Source organism: Eurosta solidaginis, chromosome 1, assembly GCF_040869045.1.
Source record: "Eurosta solidaginis isolate ZX-2024a chromosome 1, ASM4086904v1, whole genome shotgun sequence".
Lineage (NCBI taxonomy): Eukaryota > Metazoa > Arthropoda > Insecta > Diptera > Tephritidae > Eurosta > Eurosta solidaginis.
The window spans coordinates 358,466,255-358,491,257 of NC_090319.1; the positions used below are offsets into that span (position 1 = coordinate 358,466,255).

Genomic DNA, 25,003 nt, shown 5'->3' on the forward strand with positions numbered 1-25,003 from the left:
CATCAATCCGATTAACAATTTTACTAATGCTTTTAGGTATCCAGTACTTCGGAATTGATACTATGAAGATTTTCTGACATCGCTATATTTAACTCAACAAACACTGGAGAAACATAGCGTGCTCAAACAAAATAGGACCTGATTATTATAAATTGAGACAAACTGGTTTCGCTGTTGCGCCATCATCAGTATCCAAACCAAATTACTGAAAATCGTTCCAATATACATCAATTACCCACCCTGTCGGAATTTAATACAACAAAACGAATCCAATGAGTTTCTCTTATGAGATCCTAATGTTAATTGAATTAGCAATAGCTCTCTAATTATTCTCGCTCGGTCAAATAAATACCTCGCATAGACTGAATGTGTCCATAGTGTTACCATAATTTGTTTAATGGCCAAACGTAAGAGCCTCCATCAAATACCAGGGTTTATGTTATAGAATACCTCCGCTCTCTTGGCAAATACTAGGTTTTCTAGGCCCTAGCTTAATTGCTGCCTCAACACCTGACAGCTCTGCCGCCCTTATTAGCTGGAGCCTGACCTGGCGAGCTCAGGACACAAATGCCAGAAGGCAGTGTCCAGTTAGTAAGCCTATCGTGAGCCTTAAGGAAGACTCTCTTCAGAGATTTGAGTGGATTGAGACGTTTACCATCGATTCAGCGGGTGCTGCACCCCCCCCCCCTCCCCCTCCCCAATTTCCAACTCATCGGCCTCTTTGTTACCCAGTACAGATGTATGTTCCAGCCTGAGCTAAGTTATTCTAATTCTTCTTTGCATTCCAGGATACTTCCCGATGAAGTACTGTGTGAGATTATTGCCTTAATCGCCATCTGATTATCAATATATATGTATATTGATGCGACTCCAGCGTAAGTACGCTTCCTCTAGAATTTCTTCACGGCTATAATTTACGCATAAAAGACCGTGCAGTAATCTGGCAGCCTGTAGGATCTACTTATTTGTGGATCGACACAGTAATCAGCAACCAGACCCCTTCTGTTAATTTGAAACCATCGGTATACACGTGCATAGTATGTTCTGCTATATCTGCACTCTGTTGCCAACCCTCTGGCTCAATTATGGCCCCCAGAACACTTTCGAAGCTCAGGCACGGGACCATTATTTCGTGTGCCCGATATTGCACTACAAGTTATATACCGTGTCTTCATGAACATTATCTATCGTGATTGCTGGGTTATTGCTCAAGAACAGTTTTTGTAATTTTACAATGGAGCGGATGCATGGCAGCAGAACTCCGCCCTTTGCATATGTGTCGCAACATAGGAACTTGGGACACTGTTATGAAAACGGTCCCTCAAAAGGCGCGAAAATACAATAAAAATATACAAAGAAAATGAGAAGCCATTTTATTATAGTTTATTTGTCATGTAATGTGATGTTTTTTTTTCAAAAATCCTTTAGGAGAATACTCATTCTCAACTTATGAATAAAATGTATTAATACGGAGATTTCGAAAATTAAGACCATTCATGTTCTCGAAGGCTCAATAGTAATACCATTATTCATTTGCCGAAGAGCGATTCTCCCACTCGTCTACTAATAAATTTCGACTTTTTTTTATTTTTTCGTGTGAGGTTTGTTTTTTATAAAAAAAAGTTGATGAATAAAACTCTACTTAAAAAAGCAATAAAAAATGTATTAGCAGCTTATACAGTCAAACCAGTCTTTAGATCTTGATTATCTTGACTGGGATCACTAGTTCCCACATAAATACAGTCCATGTAATTTTCTTGACTTGAATAAACAAAAGGCACGACAGGACTTGAAAGTGGAGTCTGTGTTGGCTGTGTTATGCTTTGACTATCACAATTTTGTTGATGCTTTAATTTTTTGAAATTTTCTTTAAATTCTTCAATAATGCATTCACGCGCTTTCAATTCGATTTGATTTATCGATAATTCAGCACTGAGAGCTTTCAATTTCTTAAGTTGTGAGCGATTGATACGCTGAAAAACAAAAAAGAGTTGTGAATTTGTTTATTGAGTAGTTAGTTCCATTAATAGTTATTTGAAGCTCACCTGTGTTACTACCAGCTTTTGCTTAACATCAGTTGTTGGTAGATTCTCAACCACGCGCTTCAGCGAGTCACATACCCGATGGGTTTCTTCCAACTTTTGTTCCAGCTTCTCTTTGTGTATCTCTTGCTTGAGATTTCTTCTATAATTGCAGTTAGTTTTAGTGAATTAAGTTAACATTTGGCTGGCTTAGTAACTAGTTCTAGCCAAGGGCGAAAACCTTTTAATGGTTAAGAAGAATAATAAGTAATGGGAGGTTCAATGAGAAACTGAACATTGATGCGGAGATAATTTTTCCTACAAAGCTGGAGACTGTGTTAGTTAAGAACAAGTAAGGACGGAGCTGTCTTCGGCTGTGCCGAATACTTCATACCTTGCATGAGTAATCTTGTTTCATTCGTAATATCCAAATAATCGGCTGTATAAGATATAAGATAAGACATACATAGTGAACAGATGTGCATACCTAAGCGATTTTTAAGATAAATATAAAATCAAAAAAATCCCATATGCTATATATGTATATGACCGATCTCATCCATTTTTTAAGACAACAATACAAGCAATATACGGAAGCATATGGTGAAGTTTGGAGCTTCAATCTGATAAATTTAGGAAGATATAACAAAAATCCTCTTTTCTGAAAAATCGATTGTATGGGGTATATATTAGGGCGGGTCGATTTAAAAATCGCTCATTGCTCTGTGAAAATCGTATTCTAGGGATCAAAATTAGAAACTTTTGCAGAATTCGTTTTAGAGGTATGGTTCCTTCGGCAAAGTTTCTTATTTTGATCCCTAGAATATGATTTTCACAGAGCAATGAGCGATTTTTTTGCCTCCCCACAAATCGACCCGGCCTAGTATATATGCTTAAACCTTACCTCTATTGAAGTCAATTAAATATTTAAACTAATAATAACCACGATATATGTACTTCCAGGGTATATCGGAAGACTTGTAAAACCACTGCAAAGGGGACGAGGTTTAGGAAAATTGTTGAGGGTAGCTGGCCCGTCACTTCATTCACTTCGGTATGGCAGGTCAATAGAATAGTTCTCTGCCGGAAATCTTCACGTAAAATTTGACACACGTCAGAGTATTGGTGTTGTCGTTTTAACCACAAAAATACCCGAGAAGTTTTCTGGGAGTCCTTTGAGGGATTTGAGTCCGGTACACCCAGGCGCTAGCATTTCCTGGTACTAGCTCGATTGCTGACTTGTTGGACCCTTGAACCTTTACAACTGTAAATTGTATACGACTCTTAAGGCAGACATACCCAATGTGAGAATATTCTCATCCACTTAGCCCACTGGGGTTTACGGTTCGAGTCCCTCTTTGTTTCACATTCCAATGGTAGTTCGGTTGGTTGTTGGACTACGTGATCCTACTAGCACCTCGGTAAACCACGGTTTAAACACTTTCGCTTAACTATGTCAATATCAGGGCGGTCAAGCATGAAGTGACTACATAATTCCGACTCACCTTTATCCAACAAGTAGCAGCGAGTTCTCAGCATATCAAGGCATGCCACATGGACTACAATGAAACAGTTGCTGTCAGACCCCCTATCACGAAATAAAAATGAGCCTTACTGAAGGCAGGCCAACGTTTGCTTAGCTGAATGGAGGTCCATCTAGATACTCCAGCAGATTTCCGAATTGCCTTCAGCCAGGGCATCCGACTCAATTGTCTCTGTCAAGGCTAAAAGATCCGTATGACAGTTGCCCGGGATATTACTAAAGGACGACAGGCACCTTCAGATCCCAGCTGGTCGCTCCACAGCGATAAGTTAAATTCTGTAACCGCATTAGAGCTATACAGCATTAATCGAGGCGACTTTCGCTTGGAAGAAACTAGAATGGTCGGGAGGATTCAATCCGCAAATAGGGCAGTTCTTGCCTGCGATAAAGTAGAATGAGGTAATAAATGTTGGTGTGTTGGAAAACATGAAGCCAGAGAGGCCATAGCCAATGTCATAAAGTCAATTATCTAGAATCAGGTAACACTTCACACCCTGGATCTGGATCCCTAGTTTTTGGGAAGACACGATCAACTTCTTACAGTGGCGTAATTGTTTATGTAACACGGAAAGAAGATCAAGCGGCGAAAATTTTGTTTATCAAAATTGTTCGAGAAATCATTCCTAATGTAAGCTTTGCAGTCAATACAGCCAAAGCCTTTAAGTAGAGCTTATGATTTATCAAATTTGTTGATACATGGACTTCTTGGGATCCTTTTGCGCTTACTACTACTTCACTTTGGGATAAGGCAACCTTTCAAGACTGTTTCGGGGCCAATTAGAAATTGTTTTTCGTTACTTTTTCGGGATTGTGTTCGGTATAATTTTGGAAGCATTAAGGAAATGCTTGGGATAGTTTTTAGATCCTAACGGTATTATTTTGGAACCATTTTGAAATGATTTTTGAGCCATTCCTCTGTAATTTCGAAAAAAAATGTTGGGTTCATTACGACACTATGTTGGAAATATTTTCGGGATTACTTTATTTCGAAATCATTTTCGGTTTCGGAAAAGTATACGATTTCTAAAAAAAGTTCAAATGGAATCCGATTCAGTGCAGACAACTAGCAATCCTTTGTAATAGATGAGACTGCAACACCCTCCTTAACCTTATGGAAATCCAACATCTAAGTACTGCATTCCACTAAAGCTTAAAACCTAATTACCTTTTTTACTCAAGTTACCTTTGCAACATTTGAACTTTCTCCAACAACTGATACCGGTTCGGATCTTCACCCTTTAGAATACGCCAACGATGTACTGCAGTTGGTATCTTTGCATCCTCCATAAGTGAACGCACCTTAATACGTTCTTGATTCAATGAACGCTGTAAACGTATGATTTCTTCACGCATGTCTGCTGTACTCTTAATGGCACGTGTCAAGCAATCTCGTTCCGTTTGTAAATTAGCTATTTCCATTTTTAATAAGCGTATATCCTCCACGCGCTGATTATATTGAGTTTGACCTGCCAAAGACAAACGGGAGCGCAATAAAGAAGCAGGCTAAGAAAATGAGCGTTTCTTTGGAAGCACCTTGATCTAAGGCCGTTTGCGTATTGGTAAGCTTATCGCGTAACACAACAATCTCATCGTTGCGTCTCACCATTTGTAGACCCACCAAATTTTTTTCTTTTCGCGTCTCATCCAAATCATTCGACATTTTCATGAACTTCAACTCATCGTCTTGTATAGTTTTGAGCAGATTCTCATTTTTGGTTTTCATTTCTCTCAAGTCTCGTCGCACATTCGTCAACACAATCTCTTTGTTGTTTATATCGGATTGGAGTTCCTTTTTTTCGTTATTCAAACGTTCAATTTGGAGATTTAGGTTTGCGATCTTATTTTGATTTGTCATAATTTCTGAAGTTAACTGTTGAACTTGATGGTTCGTTTTCTATATAGAGAGAGTGTTAAGAATATGGAACGAATTTAATAGTATTTAAGAACCAGATTTTGAATGACGCCGTGACACTGTGCGTAGCAGTCGTTCAAGTTCAGTTGACTCACTAAAGTGAGTTAATATTAATATAAATATTATACGAATTTTAGTTTGAAGAGAAGAGGTTAAGTACGGTATGATTGGGTTAAGGTTTCCAAGATCTTTACTAAATATATTACGTAATCCTTATATAACTGCAATGATTATATGCGGGCAGCGACCTTGGACCCACTGGGACATCCTCTTGCAGAGGAGCCTTCTCTACGACGCCCGGTGCCACTCTGGATGCAATGCTACCTACCTTTCTTTTCGGTTTTTACGCGCAGATATTCCCTTAAATCACATGCAGGATTGAAGTGAACGGATGGAGGTATAGCACAGAGTGGTGGGCAGGATATTGCTGAGGGCTGTATTGTAGACGCCCGTGACTTTTTAATGCCACAGTATTCCATTCCATCATTGAGTTTACTAAAGAGATTCTTTAACTTTGTATGCACTTAGGCACAATGCTGGCGATCCCAAAACTGAACCTGACCTCGCGCATTCCAAAACTTTACTGCAGCTCAGAATTGTCTTTGGGTAGGCATCCCAACGGGTGTTTGTTTAAGATAATTGTGACGAACTTTACTTTTCTCTTAAAGAGTGTGCTTCAGTTTTCTAAGCATGAGTACTAGCACTGCGTTGGCTAACTCTCTAACTACAATAAAATAGGATATTCCTGCTATACTTCTTCCTTCGGCCATCAATACCACCGTCAGAATCTTTGCGAACACTATGGAAAGTTGGGACTGGAAAGCATCAGGAGGACTTTTGCCATTGCTGACAGGTCCGTGTCCTTCACGCCGAAAGGAGTATGGGCGGCTATTCTTCACGCCATAAGTAAGTTAAGAGAAGGAAGCATCGCGAGGCTCTAGGCTGGCAAAACTCATAATGCCAGCAACTTCCGAAGGTCTGTATTGGTGTTGCAGACAGCTTTTGGTAATACTAATAGGTCCTTCACAGCCTCCCCTTTATACCTTAAGGAGGATGAAATGGCTGAGTACTTTCCTTCTGCCTTCCCCTTCTTTCCTAGGATCAGGTATGGGACTGTTTGGATAGATAAGTTAGGAGACGAATCTACTTTAATTTATTCCAAAATCGAATAGATTTTAAACAGGTGCATGAAATAATACAATGGAAATTAATTGACAAGAGTCTTAAAATACTTTTGAAGAGACTTATTTGGCGGCCACCGTGGTGTGATGGTAGCGTGCTCCGCCTATCACGCCGTATGCCCTGGGTTCAACTCCCGGGCAAAGCAACATCAAAATTTTAGAAATAAGATTTTTCAACTAGAAGAAAATTTTTCTAAGCGGGGTCGCCCCTCGGCAGTGTCTGGCAAGCGCTCCGATTGTATTTCTGCCATGAAAAGCTCTCAGTGAAAACTCATCTGCCCCTGCAGATGCCGTTCGGAGTCGGCATAAAACATGTAGGTCCCGTCCGGCCAATTTGTAGGGAAAAATCAAGAGGAGCACGACGCAAATTGGAAGAGAAGCTCGGCCTTAGATCTCTTCGGAGGTTATCGGCCTTACATTTATTTTTTTTTTTTTATTTTAGACTTATTTGTCATGACTAGTTTGTGCGTGACCGACATAGGCAGTCTTGACCGTCTAGTAACAAATCTCACCAAGTTGAAATTACCTACAGATGCAATTTCGTATTTGACTGTGTTTTGTTTACTCAGTTGGTCCCCTCATCTCTCTTCTACCAAGGTCGTATGCCGATTGGAATACCTTCGGGACCGAATAGTAATAATCCATCCGGTCGGCTTTTTTTATGAAGTTCGTACAGCTATAATGAAATTTCCTTAGTACTCGACATTCGCATCACGCGATGGACTATTTTATCTACTTTTGACAGCGTCAGACCATATGTATGTATATTAGGGTGGGTCGATTTGTATGGGCGAAAGTTAATAGATATCGCGCCATCGATTTTTCGATAGTATTTGGGCTTAAGAAAAAAGTTCCACTACGCATACCCAAAAAAATAAGCCTGTGAAATTTCATTTTTTTTTTACTTTTTTCGACTTTGATTTTTAAAGTTTTTCATGACCTATTAAAAAAATTTCCATATGTATTCCGTCGGACCCAAAAATGTCCGCTTAAAACGTTTCAAAAAAAAAAAAATTTTTTTTCATGAAAAAAACCTTAAAAATCAAAGTCGAAAAAAAATCAAAAAAATGAAATTTCTCAGGCTCGAAAATAATTTTTTTGAGTATGCGTAGTGGAACTTTTTTCCTGAGCCCAAATCCTATCGAAAAATCGATGGCGCGATATCGGTTAATTAATCGACCCAGTGTAATCTATATTAAGACGGTTATGTTCATAGACTATAGAGCGTAATCTTTAGTCGTCGCTAGAGTACTTTATTATTTTTCGGAAGAGAGCAAATACCATATAAACTATAATTTGAGAGTTTAATGCCATTGATGACTTACTATAAAGGTAACCTAGAGGGTCGTCCATCCAAATATACCTATCATCAAAGGCTCGAATTCAAGCTCTATCTTACCGTTTGTAGTATTCGGAAGTTATCACGTTCCTGTGTGCATGTTTCCAAGTTTCGTCTAAGCACCATTTTCTCGGAGTGCGCAGTTTCTAATTGCTTTCGTACGTTGATAAGCGTTAGGTGTTTCTGTTGCAATTTTTCGCTTAAATCGGTAACTTGATCGGTTTTCAGCTGGATTTGTTCTGTATTTCGAATTTAAACACAACACTGCTTTAGTTTATCGAAATTTTGGGTAAACACAATCAAAAAGAAAACAAATTAATTTATTTAATAATTTGGGAAAAATTTAAACCATGTTCTCAAATGATTACAGGGCTTTGACACTACCAAATTAAAAAAATCTGGACGGGTTGCTTTTATGAAGTAAGAAAAAGGGGAAAATTGTATAGGAAAAGTATTAGAAAAGTACTTTTAGTAGTATATTAATTTAAAATTGTATAAGAAAAGTACTTTTAGTAGTATATTAGTAGTGATAATAAATTTGTAAATGCCAAATTATATGGAGAAAATGTGTACATTTTAAACTCACAGTTACTGAATAGGGGCCCCAGGTTTTGGGGGAAATAATTCATTTTCTACTAAATATTTCGTGATGTGATAAAGAACTATTTTGGTTTGGTCATTCTTTCAGAATTTGTTGGAAGAATGTCGTACGTTAGAATTTTATTCAAAAATACACTATCTCAAAATTTGTTGCAAAACTCCCGACCTGAGCATAAGTTCAAAGTATTTTGACATAAGAGGGAGTTAATGAAAAGATTTCTGAGATAAGGCGTTCTTCATGCGTTCTTATAAAGGGCGTTTTTGTGACAAATCCTGAAATGGGAAATTTTTGGAAAATATTTTGAGATAGAAAGATTTTGAACACGCAGCTGAAATGGAGTAATACTCTACTCGGCAGCCGCAATGAACTGACAGAAAAAAATAAAAGAAAATGTCTAATTGTCTTAGAACTTTATATTCCAGCCTTGATTTCGACAGAATAGTTCAGCTTTTGTGCGGTCCTGCTACACAGAGAGTATTCACCTTTTTTATTCTAAAATTCGGAAAGCTCTTTTCCGTTAAGTATTCATGGAATTATTCCGGATAAACCGTTAATTTAGAATAATCGGAGCACGATTCTTTGGCGTCCGTACTTTTCATAAAATTACCTATGTTCAGCCACTCTAATAGATCGTGACATACGTAGTTACCAAATTCATCATAAAACAAGTAAGGAAGGTTAAGTTCGGGTGTAACCGAACATTACATACTCAGTTGAGAGCTATGGTGACAACATAAGGGAAAATAACCATGTAGGAAAATGAACCGAGGGAAACCCTGGAATGTGTTTGTATGACATGTGTATCAAATGAAAGGCATTAAAGAGTATTTTATGAGGGAGTGGGCCATAGTTCTATAGGTGGACGCCATTTAGGGATATAGCCATAAAGGTGGATCAGGGTTGACTCTAGAATGCGTATGTACGATATGGGTATCAAATGAAAGGTATTAATGAGTATTTTAAAAGTGCGTGGACCTAAGTTCTATAGATGGACGCCTTTTCGAGATATCGCCGTAAAGATGGACCAGGGGTGACTCTAGAATGCGTTTGTACGATATGGGTATCAAATGAAAGGTGTTAATGAGCATTTTAAAAGGGAGTAATCCTTAGGTCCATAGGTGGACGCCGTTTCGAGATATCGCCATAAAGGTGGACCAGGGGTGACCCTAGAATTTGTTTGCACAATATGGGCATCAAACGAAAGGTGTCAATGAGTATTTTAAAAGGGAGTGGGCCTTAGTTCTATAGGTGGACGCCGTTTCGAGATATCGCCATAAAGGTGGGCCAGGGGTGACCCTAGAATTCGTTTGTGCAATATGGGTATCAAACGAAAGGAGTTAATGAGTATTTTAAGAGGGAGTGGGCCTTAGTTCTATAGGTGGACGCATTTTCGAGGTATCGCAATAAAGGTGGACCAGGGGTGACTCTAGACTTTGTTTGTACGATATGGGTATCAAATGAAAGGTGTTAATGAGTATTTTTTAAAGGGAGTGGGCCTTCGTTTTATAGGTGTTCGCCTTTTCGAGATATCGCCATAAAGGTGGACCAGGGGTGACTTTAGAATTTGTTTGTATGATATGGGTATCAAATGAAAGGTGTTAATGATTATTTTAAAAGGGCGTGGGGCTTAGTTCTATAGGTGGACCCCTTTTCGAGATATCGCCATAAAGGTGAACCAGGGGTGACTCTAGAATTCGTTTGTGCAATATGGGTATCAAACGAAAGGAGTTAATGAGTATTTTAAGAGGGAGTGGGCCTTAGTTCTATAGGTGGACGCCTTTTCGAGATATCGCCATAAAGATGGACCAGGTGTGACTCTAGAATGCGTTTGTACGATATGGGTATCAAAAGAAAGGTGTTAATGAGTATTTTAAAAGGGAGTAATCCTTAGTTCCATAGGTGGACGCCGTTTCAAGATATCGCCATAAAGGTGGGCCAGGGGTGACTCTAGAATTCGTTTGTGCAACATGGGTATCAAACGAAAGGAGTTAATGAGTATTTTAAGAGGGAGTGGACCTTTCTGGACCAAGGGTGACTCTAGACTTTATTTGTACGATATGGGTATGAAATGAATGGTGTTAATGAGTATTTTTAAAAGGGAGTAATCCTTCGTTCTATAGGTGTTCGCCTTTTCGAAATATCGCCATAAAGGTGGACCAGGGGTGACTCTAGAATGAGTTTGTACGATATGGGTATCAAACTAAAGGTATTAATGAGAGTTTTAAAAGGGAGTGGTGGTAGTTGTATATGTGAAGGCTTTTCCAGATATTGACCAAAATGTGGACCAGGGTGACCCAGAACATCATCTGTTGGATACCGCTAATTTATTTATATATGTAATACCTGCCAAGATTTTAAGGGTTTTATATTTCGCCCTGCAGAACTTTTTCATTTTCTTCTACTTAATATGGTAGGTGTCACAACCATTTTATAGTTTTTTCTAAAGTTATATTTCGCGTCAATAAAACAATCCAATTACCTTACCATATTTCATCCCTTTTTTCGTATTTGGTATAGAATTATGGCATTTTTTTCATTTTTCGTAATTTTCGATATCGAAAAAGTGGGCGTGGTCATAGTCGGATTTCGTTCATTTTTCATACCAAGATAAAGTGAGTTCAGATAAGTACGTGAACTGAGTTTAGTAAAGATATATCGATTTTTGCTCAAGTTATCGTGTTAACCATGCGGAAGGACAGACGGACGACTTTGTATAAAAACTGGGCGTGACATCAACCGATTTCGTCCACTTTCACAGAAAACAGTTAACGCCATAAAATCTATGCCCCTACCAAATTTCAAAAGGATTGGTTAATTTTTGTTCGACTTATGGCGTTAAAAGTATCCTAGACAAATTAAATGAAAAAGGGCGGAACCACGCCCATTTTTAAATTTTCTTTTATTTTTGTATTTTGTTACACCATATCATTACTGGAGTTGAATCTTGACATAATTTACTTATATACTGTAAAGATATTAAATTTTTTGTTAAAATTTTACTTTAAAAAAAAATTTTTTTTAAAAGTGGGCGTGGTCCTTCTCCGATTTTGCTAATTTTTATTAAGCGTACATATAGTAATAAGAGTAACGTTCCTGCCAAATTTCATCATGATATCTTCAACGACTGCCAAATTACAGCTTGCAAAAGTTTTAAATTACCTTCTTTTAAAAGTGGGCGGTGCCACGCCCATTGTCCAAAATTTTACTAATTTTCTATTTTGCGTTATAAGTTCAACTCACCTACCAAGTTTCGTCGCTTTATCGGTCTTTTGTAATGAATTATCGCACTTTTTCGGTTTTTCGAAATTTTCGATATCGAAAAAGTGGGCGTGGTTATAGTCCGATATCGTTCATTTTAAATAGAGTTCTGAGATGAGTGCTCAGGAACCTACATACCAAATTTCATCAAGATACCTCAAAATTTACTCAAGTTATCGTGTTAACGGACGGACGGACATGGCTCAATCAAATTTTTTTTCGATCCTGATTATTTTGATATATGGAAGTCTATATCTATCTCATATAGCTCTGCTCAACTTAGTATAATTAAAAAAATTGCTTTAAGGAATTATCCAGTTCAGTACTTATCGGGTATTTGCAAGCTGATTGCTTCCAATTTCTACTACTAATATTTTTCGAAAAATCGCAAAGAAACAGCGCACTTAACGAATGTCAATGCGATTTGGGAGCAAAATGGCTTCAATTGTTAAACAATTTGTCAGCCGAACAAACCTATTGTGATTGAATCTTGAATTTAAACAACGTGACATAAGGACGTACAATACGACAGCTGTTTCGATGTCACGTTGTTTAAATTTTTCCAAAATTATTAAATAAATATAAATTAAATATTGCTTCAAAATAAATGTTTTCATACATTTAAAAGCAATTAATTCATTAATTCATACTGCGGCGAATGTTGACATCACTAGGCTGTTAGTAAATAATCACGCAACAATAAAAACATGAAGCAGCCACTCTTATATACATGTCCACATTAAAGCTAGGAACACTTATGTAGAAGGCGACGAAGAGATATCTCACACACACACACACGTAGTCATTAGCCGATGTAGATACCCACACATACACACGCAATTACAAATATACACGTATATAGCTTGTAACCAAGCATGAGCTACAAGAGTTCTAGAAGGTGAAACGTCTAGACCTTTCCAGAAATTGGTGAACAAGGAAACCGAGAGTACAAAGGCAGAGCAAGCTGAGTAAAAACGATTCAGTTTGATTTAAACACGCTATTAGTTGCGAAGTGAAGTATAATTGTACTACTCCCAAAGTACCCTAATAAAGACCATTTTGCAATACAGAATATTGGAGTGTCTTAGTCAACAGTTTAGTGATTCGAACGTTAGCAGAAGGTTGCAAATAAGCGGAATTCCCCAAAATTCGTTACAATACAAACAAATTAATGTTGTACTGTCCCCTTTTGCTCAAACAGATAAGCGGGTGGTGTGTCCTAGTTATGCAAACAAGTCTGCAGTCAAGTCACATACACACATGAAGGCCCTTACCATTAATGGAATAGGGGCATCTGTCTGTGAAAATACAGTTATGTAAAGGTGAGAGGGCGCAGATTTGGCATTGGGTTTTTAGTGGAACTCGCCAAAAACAATTTTTTCTAACAGCTCACATTCCGGCAAATATTCCCGAGCAAGAAATTTATGGTTCGTTTGACTGGCGGCCGAAACTTAGCTGGTCTTATAATCAGGTTAACACACATGAACCTCTGCAAACTCAATGCCGTTCCTTCGCGAATGCGCAATCTGCAGCCATATTAATCCCACAACAATAAACCGACAAACCCAGATAGTATATCGAATAGCTTTAAGATACATTTGTACCAAGCATTAACAGTAGGAGATTAAAAAACTCGGGGCCGTTTTGCCCTTATCACTTTCAGTCCACTTAACTTTCATCATTACACTTGCAAACTATTTAAAAAAATAATAATAATAATAGCATACGGATCCACTGTGTATGCGTTGTCTCTAGGTCACATTTGTCATTCATCCGATTCACCATTTCGGAGCCGTTGTGATATAAAAAAGTCGTTCACGGGTGGTTTAACTCGGTACGGTTATAATAATGGGCACAAAATAAAAATTTAGCCCCGGAACTTTACACGACTAAGCATGCCGCCTCTATGCTAAGCATTAAACAAACGAAAAAACATATCCGCACGTGGGAAACGACATGGTCGCCGCCGAAACGTCAACTATTCGCTCATCCGCAAGCAGTGATGTAAATCAGCCCCTTTAGGGAAAGGCGACATCATCCGAACCCGAAAAAATAAAGTTGCTCCACGTGCCTCATTGCGGAAAACTCTCCCTTCTTCAGACCTAACGCCTGCAAGTTAAGCCAATGTACGAGAAGGTTTCTCCCGCTGAAGTGAAGGTGCTACGCAAAGCCTCTTAGTATAGGCAAAGAGGGTTTTTACAGGGAATGAGGAAAGCGGAGTAGAGAAAAAGGACGAGAACGACGGAAAATCATCCAGGCCAAAGGATACTTGCACCTTAAGTGGATCTAAGAAGCATAAGCCTTTTAGCTGCAGCCCAAAAGCTTTTGTACTCAGACCTTCCAGGCCATTTAAACGTGCGCAAATTTAAAACGTTAATATTGTGCTGGCGACCGCTCAGTCGCGCTATGCCGCATACCGTCTCGGTATGTAAGCTGTGGTCTAGGGCAGATTCGGTGGTAGTGCACACGGATGAGGTTCCTTACGGACTGTCAGCCTGAGCCTGAATCCCAGCCGCGGAACCATCGACGCCAGAGACTAATCTGAGGAACATTTGAGTCGGAGACGCAATATTTTTTTTTTTTTTTTGTTAATACCTGCTTCGACTTTCTCCAAAGCGCTAGGAAAGCCCTCGCCGTAAAGTACGCTTGAGGTCAAAGGTTCGTCGAAGTGAGTGGTCTGAACGCAGACAATAAAGAAAAAAATGAAGTAACTGCGTTATGAGAAACGGAGAATGTTCTGCGTCAGCCTCTATTCTCAGCATATGAAGAGGCTTAGAAAAATCTTGACGAAAGGGGCATAAATCCACATACAAGGCTATAGAAACACACCTACTCAAATCTCGAATAAACAGACAGTCTCTCATACCGACTATAAAAGCAAAAAGTGTTTCCTACCTTGTTGATACTCGATGCGCTCGTGTAGGGTTTCGACCTCCTGTGCCATCTCATCACGTTCCTTCTCTGACTTTGACACATTTATACGCGCTTCATCCAATTTTACATTCAACTTATTTATATCCATTTGCAGACTATCAATATTAATTGATTGCAACATAATCGAATGTTTATGGTCAGCTATTATATTATTCAGTTTAACAATATCGCTACGCAAAGCATCGCGCTCATGTTGCATATTTTCCTTCAAACGACGCATATCTTCAAATTTAAAATTTGAATTAAGTAAATCTTTTTCTAGGGCGTTGTATTGATTTCTGTTAAAATAAAATTTTAAATTTTAGGTTCTTAGTATTTCCGAGTATATTAAGGCTACTCACTTTAAACGCGCTATATCTTCACCAAGCGTATGATTCAACCGATTCAATTTATAAAGCTTGGACGAGATGGAGCTATGATCTTGCAGAGCTTTCTTGTGTTTTTTCGCCAACTGATTTAGTGTATTCGCCTTGACTTTATCCTCCAAACGCAAAGCTCTAATGGTTTCCTCATTCTCACGCTGTTCCTTGCGCAATTCAGTAATTTCTTCATCATTCTTCAGCAATTGTCTATTGTTGATCGCATATTCGTTACGTAATTTTTCCATAGCATGCTTTTGCTGATCATAATCTGCTATTTTCTTATGCAACTTCTTTTGAGTTTCCGTTAACTAAAATTTAGAAATGATAATTACCAGTTAGTTATGTAAAATGGAAATATTTAAGGAGCTAAGCTAAATTACCTCACGATTTACAGCATCCAACTTAAGGGCTGTTCTTGAATTAATATCCTTCTGATCTTCTAAGTTATTTTGCAAGCTTCGTATTTTCACTTCGAAATTGCTTTTCTCCGTTTCAAGCATACGCACTTGGATACCCATCTTTGTCAAGCTCTCTTCATTATTTTTGTTTATGTACTCGAGTGACTCGGAATAGTACCGTTGAAATTGCAAACGTTTCTCAAGATCGATTACTTCGCCATTAAGGCGATCACGTTCACGTAAGATAATGTTTTTGTATTTTGCTAAATGCCCAAATCTGAAAAGGAGAGCGTGATATTCCACGTCTTACAATATATCTTTCAATAGAAAGTATACAGATGTTTCACGTGAAGCCAAAGAAATGTTTTGTTGTATTTCTGGACTTAGACAATTTTAGCAGTGGCGAAGTAAATCATGCCAGCTATCCCTATATCGAATTTCTGTCTGGCAACAGTGACGTGACTGTGCTAATACGTGCATGAAAAAAAACAAGTACTTCGTCGCGAACGAGAACGAAAATGCTACTGAAGATGGCACAGCGAAGACACGTATAGGGAGTAATCTCCCTCCCTATCGAGCAATAAAGTAGAACTGCTATGACTTTAGAACCTTCTGTACGTCGGTTAATAAGTCACCATTTTCATACCTACATCAAACTTGGCCGGTCTTGAAAACTTTCATCATTCGCCGGTATTTGGTAGAATATTCGGGCATTTGCCAATCAGTCAGCGTTTGAAGCTCGACGCACTTACGCCGTTTTGGGTGCATCTCTTCTTTCCGATGGTGTTCGCATCGGCGCTACATTCTGAGAGAGAAGTGTGCTCGGCTATATTATCAGGTGGAAGATTGCCTCAGTGAGCAGGTGTGCGAGTGGAGTAGAGAAATCATCAACTTCTCCCGTATTACTTTCGTGTATTATTCCTATCAGCCAGCATATAAAACTGGTAGTATTCACACGGTTCTGTTTCAGGTTAATTTCTCCCAACTAGACAACTCTCTTCCTTCTTCATATCACGATGACGGTCCCACACATAACGTATTGATGCGTCAGCTATCAACTGACCCTATAAACAGCATCCTATGCCACTCCTCATCGTACGAGTTGTTTTTTTTTTTTTTGCGGGCTCGTTGGAACCTGTGCGGTTTACAGCGGCAGTATTTAGTGAGTGAGAAATGTGCTCACACTGCTGAGCTATATCGTCAGGAATAACATTTCTCGCCGAAGCTTAAAAAAAAAAAAAAAAATGTAAGGCGCGATAACCTCCGAAGAGATCTAAGGCCGAGCTTCTCTTCCAATTTGCGTCGTGCTCCTCTTGATTTTCCCTACAAATCGGCCGGACGAGACCTACATGTTTTATGCCGACTCCGAACGGCATCTGCAAGGCAGATGAGTTTTCACTGAGAGCTTTTTATGGCAGAAATACACCCGGAGTGCTTGCCAAACACTGCCGAGGGGCGACCCCGCTTAGAAAAATTTTCTTCTAATTGAAAAATCTTATTTCTAAAATTTTGATGTTGCTTTGCCCGGGAGTTGAACCCAGGGCATACGGTGTGATAGGCGGAGCACGCTACCATCACACCACGGTGGCCGCCATTTAATTGGCACTTAGCAGTCCAACAAGGCGCACGAGCCGCTTCTTCGTTGGGCTAACTGGTGCCAATTGGTAACACCAAGTGAAATTAAATCGTTTTCCACCTGGCACTACCAGCAGAGAAGAGGCCGCCATCATCCTATGCTTCCATGATAGGGGTTCTTTTTCGGCCGGATCATCATCATGCATTCACATAACATGACCTTGCCAGCGTAGCCGCTGTGCTTTAATTCGTTGTACTATGTTTGTCCCTGTATAAAGCTCGAACAGCTCAGCATTAAATCTTCTTTGGTAAGCTGGTGTGAGTAATCATCGGCTGTCTGCTTCGTGAGTATCTTCTCGACGGCAAACATTTCTCTGTCCATGCGTGCATTTTCTTCCGGTCCGATTGGATATTTGCACCTCCTACTGCGTGCACGTTCATAGCGCTGGTGTACGCCTGCCGTCACTCACGTCATAAATTCATTTTCGTGTTCGTCGATCTTTAAACACCATAAGAGCCTGGTGTTTCTTTTTATGCTGTAATTTGGTATTGATGACCACATTTCGAGCCTCAACGAAGACAATCTTCTCAACCCGTTATGTCATGGCAGCAAGACTTTCTGACTGTAGGACAAAAGAACCCTTCTTTCCCTCCGTTCCATTAGTCACCAAACTTATTGTTGATGTTATGGTGGGAACATCAATAGTATACATTGATTCGTTTCTTAAAAAAGTAGTATTTGTCCACTTTGCCCCTTTTCCTGCATTGCCCCGTCCAGCGTGCTTTCTGAATGACAGTAATGTTATCCTTTGCCTTCATGACCCATCAACCAACGGGTTAACTCTACCCTCTCGATTAACGTGATCGATTGTTGTCCAGTTAGCTTTGAGATTTGGTTGCTGTTTCGAACCAAACGGATTCAAAGTGGTATAGGTGCCCCATTTCATGGCATCCTTAAAGTAGAGGGGAGGGTTAAGCAAGCGATTGAAATCGCTTTCTGTAATTGAAAGGGTTCATGATTTTTTCTTTTTTAATGAAAAATAGTCATTTTTCTATCATTTTTTGTATAGAAAATCCATTTTTAATTAATCACAACTTACTCAGATGTATCATCTTGTTTCTTCACCTCCTTACTCTCTATCCCTTCACATTTTAACATTACTTCCTGCAATCGTTCTTGTGTATCTTGTTCACGCAATAACGATGCATCGCTTTCCATCCAAGCCTTACCTAAGCAAATCTCAAGCAGAATTAAAATTGAAAGCAATTTACAATTCAAAACTCACTTAAAGCTTCACGCAGCCGTTCCATGGCTTCCTCTGAGTTAGCAGTCAATTCCAAAGCTAAGCGCAGCTTATTTTCTGCGCGTAAGACTTGCGGTCTCAGTAAAGCCGTCTCTTTTACCTCTTCGGCGTAGCGACGATGCAAATTGAATATTATATCAACATATTTCTTAATTTTTGAAGCCTCATAGATGCGATTGTTCTCCATGAGCTTTTGTATTGTCTAATGGAGAAAGCAAATTTAGATGCGAACAGTCTTAACTCGATTGTTCGATTTAGCTCATTTACCTGATTGGCCGAAGAGAAGAAGTCATCATTAAGGTCTTCCAGCAAATCAAATTCCCGTTCATGCATGGAAATGGCAGACATTTGAATTGGTGGCTCTGGCGGCTCTTCCTGTGGTGGTTCCTTTTTCTTTTTACCTTTTGCCTTTTTAGGTGGCATATTGCTGCTCTTTGAGTTTTATTCAACGGGTTGCAATTTAAGTTTTTGCTGGCTTGGTGGCAGAAATATACCAAATCTGTGGCCTTTCAAAGATTTGCTAATACTTCCGTTTTAAGCTGTAAATTTTCTTGATAGTTTGGTATTTTTATTTTATTATAATCTTATATTTTTTATGAAAACGTTTGTTCTAAAAATATAAATTTTTTTATTGGAGAACTTTTCGTTTTCCTGATCAAAAGTGATTGAGTGTAAAAGCGTTGGCATTGCCATTTGATAGTGATTTATAGAATCTTACGAAAATTGTCGATATAGTATACGTTATAAGTAACGGAAAATCCACTCATTTAGTTGGCGGTTAACGGTCGTTTCTGCGCTTAGCTAACTGGCGCCAAGGAGAGAGAACTGCTCTCTATCTCTAGTTCCATAGGAATGTTCCGACAAGAAAACCTTCTATGCCGGAGTACCTCCTTCCATAACAAGACCTCCCCACCGTAGCCGCTTTGTATTAATTCGCTCGAAGGCCCTAAAAGTCGCCTCATCTGATATTGTCAGCGTCTATACTTTTACATCATACAGGTTGACGGGTACTATAAATGACTTCTATAGCATTAGGGTTCAGTGCAAAATAGCATTTAGGCAAGATGCAAATGAGGCGTAGCTTCATAGACGCGTATAAGGTATGACATGTAGCTACGATTTCTCTACGCGTCAAGATCAGCACACGAAGCTACAAAAAGCATCGCTACAAAAAGCAAACAATTATTGAAACAAGGCAACTTTAGTACCGGCATAAAATGCACCAGAGGATGAAAGAAATATTTTTGAAAGGAATGAAGGTAAAGCCATGAATGCTATATTTCAATCGCTGGATATAGAACGCGCAAATTTTGTTCTAACATGCAAAACCGCTAAAGAAATGATGGACAAATTGGAAAGTGTGTACGAAAAAAATTCGGAAATTCGTGCCATGACTTTGTATGAAGAATATTTTTCACTCAAGAGGAAGGATGATGAAACTGTCGCTTCGTACGGAGCCAAAGCAAATCAATTAGCATCAGAGATTGAGCAACAGGGTGAAAAACTGTCTGACAAATTCAAGATGGTGCGTATTATTAGTAGTTTGCCTGTAAAGTTCAACAACTATAAAACTGTTTGGTATAATACAAAAGAAACTCGTACAATTGATACGCTTATGGCATCTTTGCAATTAGAGGAGGATAATTTGAATCAAATGAACAATGAACAGAATGATTCATCAGATGCGGCATTTGTTGCGAGGTTTAAACACAATAAACACAAAGACTCCAAAAAAGATTTCAAGCCAAAGTCAAATGTTGATGAATTGAAGAAGAGAACGAAATTCAATGCTTGTGGTCAAATGGACCATTGGACAAAAGATAAAAAATGTCTAAAGAAAACCAATTCGTCGAATAGCAATAAAGCTGCAAATAAAAACGAACTGGCATGGTGCACAGTAGTATATTCGGACAAATCAACGAATTAAATCCAGATTACTGGTGTGCTGATTCAAGTGCAACAAGTCACATGACTTTTCGTCGTGAGTGGATCTCAGAGCTAAGAGAACATAGTGGTCAAGTAAAATTAGCCGATCGTCATCGTGTTCAGATTCATGGAATTGGTACCATTCTTATAGATGCGAAGGTAAACAATCAGTGGAAGCAGCATCGTCTTGAAAACGTGATGTATGTTCCAGAACTTGGTGAAAATTTGTTTTCGACAATAGTTATGACAGATAAAGGTTTTCAAGTTTTATTTGAAAGTGGTGGTTGCAAAATACTTGATCAACAGCGTAAAATCGTTGCACTATGTAAGCGTGATAAAATGAAACAAATAACATGGAATTTCGTGTACGTACAAATGAAGTTGCAAATGTTGCAGCTGTTTCGCTTGAGCAGTGGCATTGTCGATTAGGCCACGTCAACATCCATTAAATAAGAAAAATGGTTAAAGATGGTCTCATTACAGGTGTCGACTTGTCCAACAGTGAAAGATTTTTTTGTGAGGATTGTCAATACGGAAAAATTACGAGATCAACTCATAAGGAATCGATCAAGCGACCATCAGTTGCTGGAGAATACATGCATGCAGATTTATGTGGTCCCCTGAAAGAAATTGGAATTGGTGGCGCTCGTTACTTCTTGTCGATTAAAGACGAAGCAACAACGTTTCGTTTCACATATCTAATAAAGTCGAAAAGTGAACTACATGGATGCTTGAGCTCTTTCATTCCAATGGTACAGAAGGCTTTCGGTTTTCAAATTAAATTTTTTCGTTCCGACAACGGTACTGAATTTGTCAACGAAGAAGTCAAGAAATTGTTAAGAAATGAAGGTATTCAAATCGAATATATTGCACCGTATACTCCAGAGCAAAATGGGAGAATTGAACGTGATAATCGAACAATTCAAGAATATGCAAGAACTATGCTTATTGCTAGTGGTTTACCAAAATATCTATGGTCTGAAGCTGTTCGTACAGCAACGTATTTATTGAACCGCACAACAAATAGCAAGTGTCTAGGGAGTACACCTTATGAACAAGTAAGGAAGGTTAAGTTCGGGTGTAACCGAACATTACATACTCAGTTGAGAGCTTTGGTGACAACATAAGGGAAAATAACCATGTAGGAAAATGAACCGAGGGAAACCCTGGAATGTGTTTGTATGACATGCGTATCAAACGAAATGCATTAAAGAGTATTTTATGAGGGAGTGGGCCATAGTTCTATAGGTGGACGCCATTTAGGGATATCGCCATAAAGGTGGATCAGGGTTGACTCTAGAATTTGTTTGTACGATATGGGTATCAAAAGAACGGTGTTAATGAGTATTTTAAAAGGGAGTGATCCTTAGTTCCATAGGTGGACGCCGTTTCGAGATATCGCCATAAAGGTGGACTAGGGGTGACTCTAGAATGTGTTTGTACGATATGGGTATCAAATTAAAGGTACTAATGAGGGTTTTAAAAGGGAGTGGTGGTAGTTGTATAGGTGGTCGCCTTTTCGAGATAATGACATAAAGGTGGACCAGGGGTGACTCTAAAATGCGGTTGTACAATATGGGTATCAAACGAAAGGTGTTAATGAGTATCTTAAAAGTGAGTGGGCCTTAGTTCTATAGGTGGACGCCTTTTCGAGGTATCGCAATAAAGGTGAACCAGGGGTGACTCTAGAATGCGTTTGTACAATATGGGTATCAAACGGAAGGTGTTAATGAGTATTTTAAAAAGGAGTAGGCCTTAGTTCTATAGGTGGACGCCGTTTCGAGATATCGCCATAAAGATGGAACGGGGGGTGACTCTAGAATGTGTTTGTACGATATGGGTATCAAATGAAAGGTGTTAATGAGTATTTCAAAAATGGGGGCCTTAGTTCTATATGTGGACGCCTTTTCGAGATATCGCCATAAACGTGGACCAGGGGTGACTCTAGAATTTGTTTGTACGATATGGGTATCAAATGAACGGTGTTAATGAGTATTTTAAAAGGGAGTGATCCTTAGTTCCATAGGTGGACGCCGTTTCGAGATATCGCCATAAAGGTGGACTAGGGGTGACTCTAGAATGTGTTTGTACGATATGGGTATCACATGAAAGGTATTAATGAGGGTTTCAAAAGGGAGTGGCCCTTAGTTGTATATGTGAAGGCGTTTTCCAGATATCGACCAAAATGTGGACCAGGGTAACCCAGAACATTATCTGTTGGATGCCGCTAATTTATTTATATATGTAATACCTGCCAAGATTTCAAGGGTTTTTATTTCGCCCTGCAGAACTTTTTTCATTTTCTTCTACTTAATATGGTAGGTGTCACACCCATTTTACAAAGTTGTTTTCTAAAGTTATATTTCGCGTCAATAAACCAATCCAATTACCATGTTTCATCCCTTTTTTCGTATTTGGTATAGAATTATGGCATTTTTTCATTTTTCGTAATTCTCGATATCGAAAAATTGGGCGTGGTCATAGTTGGATTTCGGTCATTTTTTATACCAAGATTAAGTGAGTCCAGATAAGTACGTGAACTAAGTTCAGTAAAGATATGCCGATTTTTGCTCAAGTTATCGTGTTAACGACCGAGCGGAAGGACAGACGGACTGCGTATAAAAACTGGGCGTGGCTTCAACCGATTTCGTCCATTTTCACAGAAAACAGTTACTTACTTACTTAATTGGCGCTTAACCGTCTAAACGGTTATGGCCGTCCAACAAGGCGCGCCAGTCGCTCCTTCGCTCCGCCAACCGGCGCCAATTGGTCACACCAAGGGAGTTTAAATCGTTTTCCACCTGGTCCTTCCAACGGAGTGGGGGCCGCCCTCTACCTCTGCTTCCATAGGCGGGTTCCGATAGAAACACTTTCTTGGCCGGAGCATCATCTTTCATTCGCATAACATGACCTAGCCAGCGCAGCCGATGCGCTTTAATTCGCTGGACTATGTTGATGTCTGCGTATAGCTCGTACAGCTCATCATTAAATCTTCTTCGGTACTCGCCATCGCCAACGCGTAGAGGTCCATAAATCTTTCGAAGAACTTTTCTCTCGAACACTCCCAAAGCCGCTTCATCTGCTGTTGTCATGGTCCATGCTTCTCCCCATATAGCAGGACGGGTACGATAAGTGACTTGTAGAGTACGATTTTCGTTCGACTTATGGCATTAAAAGTATTCTAGATAAATTAAATAAAAAGGGCGGAGCCACGCCCATTTTGAAATTTTCTTTTATTTTTGCTTTTTGTTGCACCATATCATTACTGGAGTTGAATGTTGACATAAATTACTTATATACTGTAAATACATTAAATTTTTTGTTAAAATTTTACTTAAAAAAAAATTTTTTGTTTAAAGTGGGCGTGGTTCTTCTCCGATTTTACTAATTTTTATTGCGTACATATAGTAATAGGAGTAACGTTCCTGCCAAATTTCATCATGATATCTTCAACGACTGCCAAATTACAGCTTGCAAAAGTTTTAAATTACCTTCTTTTAAAAGTGGGCGGTGCCACGCCCTTTATCCAAAATTTTACTAATTTTCAATTCTGCGTCATAAGTTCAACTCACCCACCAAGTTTCATCGCTTTATCTGCCTTTGATAATGCATTATCGCACTTTTTCGGTTTTTCGAAATTTTCGATATCGAAAAAGTGGGCGTGGTTATAGTCCGATATCGTTCATTTTAAATAGCGATCTGAGATGAGTGCTCAGGAGCCTACATACCAAATTTCATCAGGATACCTCAAAATTTACTCAAGTTATCGTGTTAACGGACGGACGGACGGACGGACGGACATCGCTCAATCAAATTTTTTTTCCATCCTGATGATTTTGATATATGGAAGTCTATATCTATATCGATTCCTTTATCCCTGTACAACCAACCGTTATCCAATCAAACTTAATATACTCTGTGAGCTCTGCTCAACTGAGTATAAAAATGATTTGGTCGAAAACCATGTTTGGATCACATCAAAATATTTGGAACAGAATGTTTTGTTCAATTTCCAAAACAAGCGGGTCGACAAAAGTGGGATCCAAAAGCGAAGAAAGTATTTTTGATTGGATTTGACCCCACAACCAAAAACCTTCGACTATTTGATCCGAACAACAGAAGGATATTTCTCAGCTGTAATGTCCGTTTTAATGAGCAAGTATCAAAAAATGTCCGTTTTAATGAGCAAGTATCAAAAAAATTAGTACTTCGGGATGACATTGACACTGATGATGAAGAAGTGTCTGAAAATGCTGCAGGTGAAATCGTCGTTGAATCAGCTGATAATAATGATGTTTTTCTTGACGCTGAAGAAGAATCAACTGCGGAAACTCATGAACGGGTTCGACCCCAGAGAAGTAATCAACGCTACGGTCTGCGAGAAAGTGTAAAGAGTCCAGATCGGTTAATTGAAAGTGGATTTTCAGCAAGAATTGTTGAACCAAAAACATTTGAAGAGGCAATGAACTCACCCGATGCACAACAATGGAAGAGTGCAATCAAGAATCACACATGGGATTTGGTAGAGCCACTTGATGATCAGAAAATTATTGATAATCGTTGGGTGTTTAAAATCAAAGAAAATACTGATGGCTCAATTGAGAGATATAAAGCACGTGATTCGTAGGTTCACTCAGCAATACGGTGTC

General features: G+C 39.0%; 1 protein-coding gene across 1 annotated transcript; it reads right to left on the reverse strand.

Annotated features, from left to right (window-relative positions):
• Positions 1 to 1,484: 1,484 nt before the first annotated feature.
• On the reverse strand, positions 1,485 to 18,851 carry LOC137241117 (cilia- and flagella-associated protein 58-like). Its single transcript, XM_067768377.1, has 11 exons — positions 18,696 to 18,851; positions 18,411 to 18,630; positions 18,225 to 18,354; positions 15,532 to 15,826; positions 15,131 to 15,459; positions 14,751 to 15,067; positions 8,057 to 8,235; positions 5,098 to 5,458; positions 4,748 to 5,030; positions 2,046 to 2,184; positions 1,485 to 1,973 (listed from the first exon to the last, which is right to left on the reverse strand). The coding sequence occupies exons 1-11, from the start codon at positions 18,849 to 18,851 to the stop codon at positions 1,674 to 1,676; spliced, it is 2,709 nt and encodes a 902-aa protein (XP_067624478.1). The 3' UTR covers positions 1,485 to 1,673.
• Between the last annotated feature and the right edge of the window lie 6,152 nt (positions 18,852 to 25,003).